General features: G+C 32.0%; 1 protein-coding gene across 4 annotated transcripts in view; it reads right to left on the bottom strand.

Annotated features, from left to right (window-relative positions):
• Window positions 1–6,390, bottom strand: part of LOC106469322 (tyrosine-protein kinase PR2-like) — a 62,166-nt gene that overhangs the window by 13,231 nt on the left and 42,545 nt on the right. For all 4 annotated transcript variants that reach the window (XM_013929812.2, XM_022397816.1, XM_022397817.1 and 1 more), the window contains exons 9-11: window positions 5,471–5,589; window positions 5,007–5,174; window positions 1,668–1,807 (exon numbers count right to left, since the gene is read on the bottom strand). In XM_013929812.2, the coding sequence (XP_013785266.1) occupies window positions 1,668–1,807; window positions 5,007–5,174; window positions 5,471–5,589 (427 nt within the window). The remainder of the gene's footprint in view (window positions 1–1,667; window positions 1,808–5,006; window positions 5,175–5,470; window positions 5,590–6,390) is intronic.

Raw genomic sequence — 6,390 nt, 5'->3', positions numbered from 1 at the left:
CTAAACATTTATGTTTTTCATGTTATAATTTGTATTCATTCTAGAATGAAAGAGGCTATATTTATATATATTTCCTAATCTTTTATGGTGGTTACGAGATCAGTCAAATTTACCAAACTCCTACAGAGATTAATTACTGAAAATATAAAGTTTTTTCTTAAGACATGATTGATAACTATCTGGACATTATAAAGATTTTGCATGTGAAATTTCAAAATTTTCTGATGCATAAAAGTATGTTTAATCTTAAAATGAAAATTACTTTGCATGTTAGATAGGCAACATGCAAAAAGAAAAAAAAGGCATGAGAAAAACATTGCTTTGGAAGCCTTAAGACTTAAAAAAAAATTGATATTTTGCATATGAAAGCATTGTAATGTTTACTTATTGATAATGTGCCAAATTTCGTTTAACATTCGCTTACTAATTTAAATTAGTTATAGCATGAAAACTATAACAAGCACAAAATGGTTATGAGGTTGGTCCCAGGGACTGAGCCCGTGCTGAGAGTTAAAAACATGCACACAACTGAAAATAACACAATGATTCTTTTACACAGTTTACATTACTGTAATATAACATAACAACAGAAATATTTCAGTGTGCATTGCATCAACAGGACAGAAATCTTTGTTTTATTACATAAGGATAGATGGTCACGACTGCTGATATATATTTGTGCATTCATGATGATAAGCCTGATAATAAATGTCGCTTTTAAGAATTTTCTAACCAGATGAACTCGAATGGCTTTAATGGCTAAGCAAACATACACAGACACACAAAAATCTTGCACATTATGGTCTGTAGTGAAAACAGCAGACCTGATATGTGACTACAGCCATCTCCTCATCTGAAATAAAAGTTGATGAATGAAACTGACAATACTTGGGTCAAACTTCTCAGAAAATTGTTTGACATCATGTTGCTACCTTTTCCCTACTTCAGATCTTACATTTCATATGTATTTATATTAGTTAGAAAAGTTATAACACAAAATACAAAACTATAAAGAAATTTAACTACATGTAGTGTTAATATATAAATTCATTGCAAACTCATAGAGAAAGAATAAATCTCTATTTCTCTATTCTTATTCCTTTAGATAACAACTCTTTTCATTCTGCAATAGTGATTTGTATTTGATTTAATCACCTCTTTCAGAAAACAGTTATAGGATCCAATACTCACTTATCTGTTTTAAATTATACAAACACTTCACCGATCACTTGGATCTTTTTCAACAAAAAGTGTGTGATCTTGGAAATAGTTGTCAATGTTCATCCTGGAAATATTTGTAGGCTTTCACACTTTTAAACGTTCATAAAGTGTTTACAGAATTAGCTGCTGAAACCATTATCTGATACACACACACACACACACACACACAGAATGCATGTAGTGTCACAGCTATAAATATAAATTGAAAAATAAAGTAATGTCATATAAATTTCTTAGCCAGATTAACCAATATTATTTGCTGCAAAGATAAGAAAATAAAAAACTGTGCATGCTCCTCTCAATGGCTAATTTTTCAAAGTCTCAGGTATGAAGGAGCTCATGTGAAATATATTTTATTAAAAATTATACAGAGGTTCTAAACTGTAATGTATTAAAATTAATTCTGCTACAAACAAAAATAATAAATAAAACAAACAGCTACTAACATGGAGTAACAATCTGCCTTGGTAGTTGGTTATATTTGTCTCCAAGGAATGAAATATCACCAAAAAATGCCCCATCCAATCCTACATGTCCCGTGTGTTTCAGATCACCTTGAGGTCCCGATATCATCTCTGGTCGTATCCTATTGTGAGAAAAACTAATGACAAATACCTTCTGAGAAAGAAATTTTATCTCAAATAAAGTTAAACCCTTTAAATTGATGTTTTACAATACAAACTATAATAATTTGTCAAAACTTAGTAATTAGGAAACCAATCAAACATGACAGGTCAAAATCAACATTTTATAATTGGAAAAACAAAAAATCAAGCAAGTCTACTATAATCTTTACTTATTTCTTTAGGCTATTACTCTCTCCATTGTTCCTCTGCTTAACCTCCAATACTTAGTGGTAATATCATACTAGTCTTATTTTTGTTAGACATTATTGCATATTCTTCTGTATCGCAAACCCTTTATTGTTAGCAAGAATCTTTGGCCTTGTGCCGACCTTACACAGTTTTCAATATTACATGGTCACTATCTCCTTCATTCATAAATCTAGGGTAGAAGGGCAGGAACAAAGAAGTAAAGGTGCTCTAAAAATTTCACTTCACTTCTAAAATTTTTATTTTAAATACAATATCCTCTCTCTGTTTTTACCTACTTTTACAATCCCCCCCCATACTTAAGTTAAAGTGGGAATAAAGGATTAAAGAAGGATTTGTCAGGAAGATGTAGAACTAGTGGATACAAGCCCTTCAAAGACGAAACATAAAACTTAAAACAAAGCCACATGACAGCCTCCAGAGAGGAAACTTGTGCAGGAATGAGGGAATAAGACTCTGAAGAATCATCCCCAATGATGGCCATTCACAGAGGTATGTATATGGCATCGTTGCAATAAAGGCCCACAATGGGCCCTTCACAGATGTATACGTGTCATTTTTGCAATAAAGTCCCACTGATGGGTCCTTCATGTACATATATATATGGCATTGTTGGAAATGAACTCCAAGGCTAAGAGTATCTAATGAGTCACCAAATGCAGAACACCAAAAGTTACGGTTCCAAAACTCACATTTAACTGTTCCTTAAAACAAATTGATTAGGACTCTTAGATATGTATGGACCTAAGGTAATTGTGAATACAGTTTGGATTCCTTCATAAAAACTCCTAGTTCTCATCCTGATATCAACTGTGTACATGGTATACAGAACTAACCAATGGGTCAAGTAATGATGGATATCTATGGCTATTTAAAGGAGAGAAGAAGCCATTGTAAAAATATAAGGTGCAGGTGTCAGAACAAATAAGAACACTAGGAAATAAAAATTACTGATTCTTATGAACAAAACACAGGATGATTAAAAGATTTGTAAAGCCAGTCTGGTTATTATCATATGTTTGTGAGACACAACTAAAATCAGATGTTGACCATTGAACTACAAAATTAAGAGAATATAAACCTATGCCAGAATCAAAAATTACCTTATTAGTCCCCTTAGCCAAAAGGAAAAGAACCTCCTGATGTAAGAAATTGGGATCATTATAAGAGGTGAAGGGCAGTCCAATAATAGCTCTAGGTCCTCTAAATCAAGAGCATTCTTTGCCAAAAACACTTCTCATAGACTTTAGAACTAAGGATTGGGGGCACAACTTTTATCTTTTGCTGTAATAACACTAACTTTTTTAGGGAAACTATTTCCCATTGTCTCCAAATGTTTTTATATGTAGTTTTACTTTTATCTACCAAAACTACCCACAAAAGTATTACTTGAAATTTTAGATGTAATTACTTATATAATATAGTACAGTTTGTATGATGCCACACAGGCCTAATATGTGTCTGGTGTTTTCTCACTACTCATATCACTAGTGTTATTTGTTAAGGAGATGAAATGACAAACTGCATTTTTGTTTTGAGCCAAGCATTGTGTTTGCAAAAATTACAAACAATATTACAAACGATTTTAGGGATATGTTAATATCTTGGTGCATTAATTATTAATGGGAAAGTTTAAGTGGTATCTGCTACTGTAGAAAACTTACTATGTTATATCAAATTGAGTTACCTTGTTAACCTTGCAGGCATCTGTTTAAACAAATCATCTTCAAAAAGTATTTCCGTCACGTAGCAACAAAACAGAGGGACTAACTGCTAGTGTCACTCGCAGCCAGAACAATACAGTTAACACATTTCATTAATCATAAAAATATAGTAAAATGTCCAAAACAACAACGATACAACAGACTTTTATTCTTAAAGAACATGGTATGATACTTGCTTTCTTTCACATCGGCTAATGTTACATATAATTAGCATAGGATATATCTTTTTTTAATCAGAAAATGAAAGGGAGTACTGGCATCGCTTTTGTTGAAAAATAATTTTATTTTCCAATCTCTATTTAGAAAAATTGGTAAACTTACTATCAATTGCTTGTTTAATATCTTGCATGTCAGAAAAAAATTAACCTCTCAAGTTTTGAAGAATTTCAAAATTTATGACTTCTGTTTTGGTAAAAGTACAGTACTTCGTACGAGAGGTTAGTATACCTAGAAAATTAAAAAATTCTGTAATTAAAACAATATAGAAGTTAGACCAAGAGGAAAAATTAAACAATCCTGTGAAAGAAACAATGTAGAGGTTAGGACAAGTGGAAAATTGAAAAAATTCTGTCACAGAAACAATAGTGAGGTTACTTAACCTCTCTATTGTTTCTTTTGCAGGATTGTTTAATTTCCCAATTGGCCTAACCTCTCTATCGTTTCTTTCACAGGATTGTTTAATTTTTCACTTGGCTTAACCTCTCCATTGTTTCTTTCACAGGATTGTTTAATCTTTCACTTGGCTTAACCTCTCCATTGTTTCTTTCACAGGATTGTTTAATTTTTCACTTGGCTTAACCTCTCCATTGTTTCTTTCACAGGATTGTTTAATTTTTCACTTGGCCTAACCTCACTATTGTTTCTGTGACAGAATTTTTTAATTTTTCCAATTGGCCTAACCTCTACATTGTTTCTTTCCCAGGATTGTTTAATTTTTCCTCTTGGTCTCAAGTGGAAAAAATTAAACAGTCCTGTCATCGTAACAATGTAGGTGTTAGGCCAACTGGGAAATTAAACAATGAAAAAATTTCTGAACTAGAAACAAATACAAGTTGGCCTCAGAAAAATAAGCACCACAGTATGGCATAAACAACTTATGTTTAAGCAGCTACAAGTAGTAGGATAGCATATTTGACAAAATAAATTAAAAAATGAAGACATTTTAAATGTTCATAGGAAACACTCATAACCTAAGAAAAGGATACATATACGAATATTTAATGCCTACCTTCGTTTACTGGAATAAAGACCAGCCTTGCTACCTGTACGTGAGAAATTTGGTCTGTTAGTAGGTAAGTTCTGACCCAGGTAAGTGACGGTGTTAGCAGGATTGAAAAGTCCAGTTTTACCACTGTTGAGAACACCTCTCCAGAGATTTGGACAATCAGATAACGGCCTGTTGGTATAAAAATATTTTACTTACACATACATACAGGGTGATTTTGAAGGCAAAGCTCATATTGGATAGGAGAATTTCTGAAAACAATAAGCTATAAGAAAACATCAAAGAGCTAGTCATTACTGTAGCTAAACAATCTAATCATGATTTTATCAGACATTTCTTTGCAGCAATCTTAAAGTCAGCAATTATATAACTTAATTATGTTTCACTTATTTCTGAATGACTGATTCAAGTTACTTTTCTATATAGGATATTCTTCCAAGATGTTTGAATAATTAAATAGTTCTTACTTTTTGTCTAAAACAGTTATTACATCTCCAACTTTATAATGAAGCCAATCTTTTTTAGGCTTAGGTGTTATAGAAGTGTCACTGGAATCTTTCACAGTCTGTAGCTGCTCAGGTTTGCACTAAAGTAAAAATAAATCATATTCTGTATGGATCAAAGTTTATCCTGCTACACAAAAGTTCACTTAAATCCATAACGTTAAAACGTTTTCTCTCTATACCAGTAGGTGGCAGTATTTAAACTATTATACTAACACATTATATATGTTCAAAGTTCTAATCTAAAACAGAAAAGCTAGAATGAAAATAAATATAGGAATCAAAACTAGCAGTTTGTATAGAGTACACATTATAGAGCAGGTGACCACTCATTAGAACTGGATATTGCAAATATAGTGTGACTGACATATCATTATACACTGTTTTTTTTTACTTTTCCCCAGAAGTCACTGTTAATAACCTTTACTACATCAACAGTGGTAAGGATATAAAGTAGCAACAAATTTATCACTGTTATTTCACCTTTACTAAACATACATACATTCTTGACATTTCTATTAAAGAAATTTTTCTTGTAAGTTACAACTAGACAGCTTCATCAAATGAATCATCTGGGGTGTAGTTTGCAAATCTTAACCATCCATAGTATGTATACACACACACACATTTTATATCTGCAAAAAAATATTACATTTTTCTAAAATTCTAATATAGAACAAACTATAAATCTGGTTGAGACCACATTCTAAGTTCAACCTGGTGTATTGCTATCTGTAGGACAACCTGATGGAAGTTATTTGTCCTACTTAACTTTGTGGGAATGTCATTCAACTGTCACAGATATTTTCAGACATGTCAGCCACAGAGAGAAGGTGAATGAATTGTTAATGCAGTTTTAGCTGACTTGTTTCTGTCTTGAGAGA

This window comes from Limulus polyphemus, unplaced genomic scaffold (genome assembly GCF_000517525.1).
Source record: "Limulus polyphemus unplaced genomic scaffold, Limulus_polyphemus-2.1.2 Scaffold3425, whole genome shotgun sequence".
Lineage (NCBI taxonomy): Eukaryota > Metazoa > Arthropoda > Merostomata > Xiphosura > Limulidae > Limulus > Limulus polyphemus.
The sequence above is the reverse complement of the archived record's forward strand: the minus strand, read 5'-3'. Positions and strand labels throughout refer to the sequence as shown.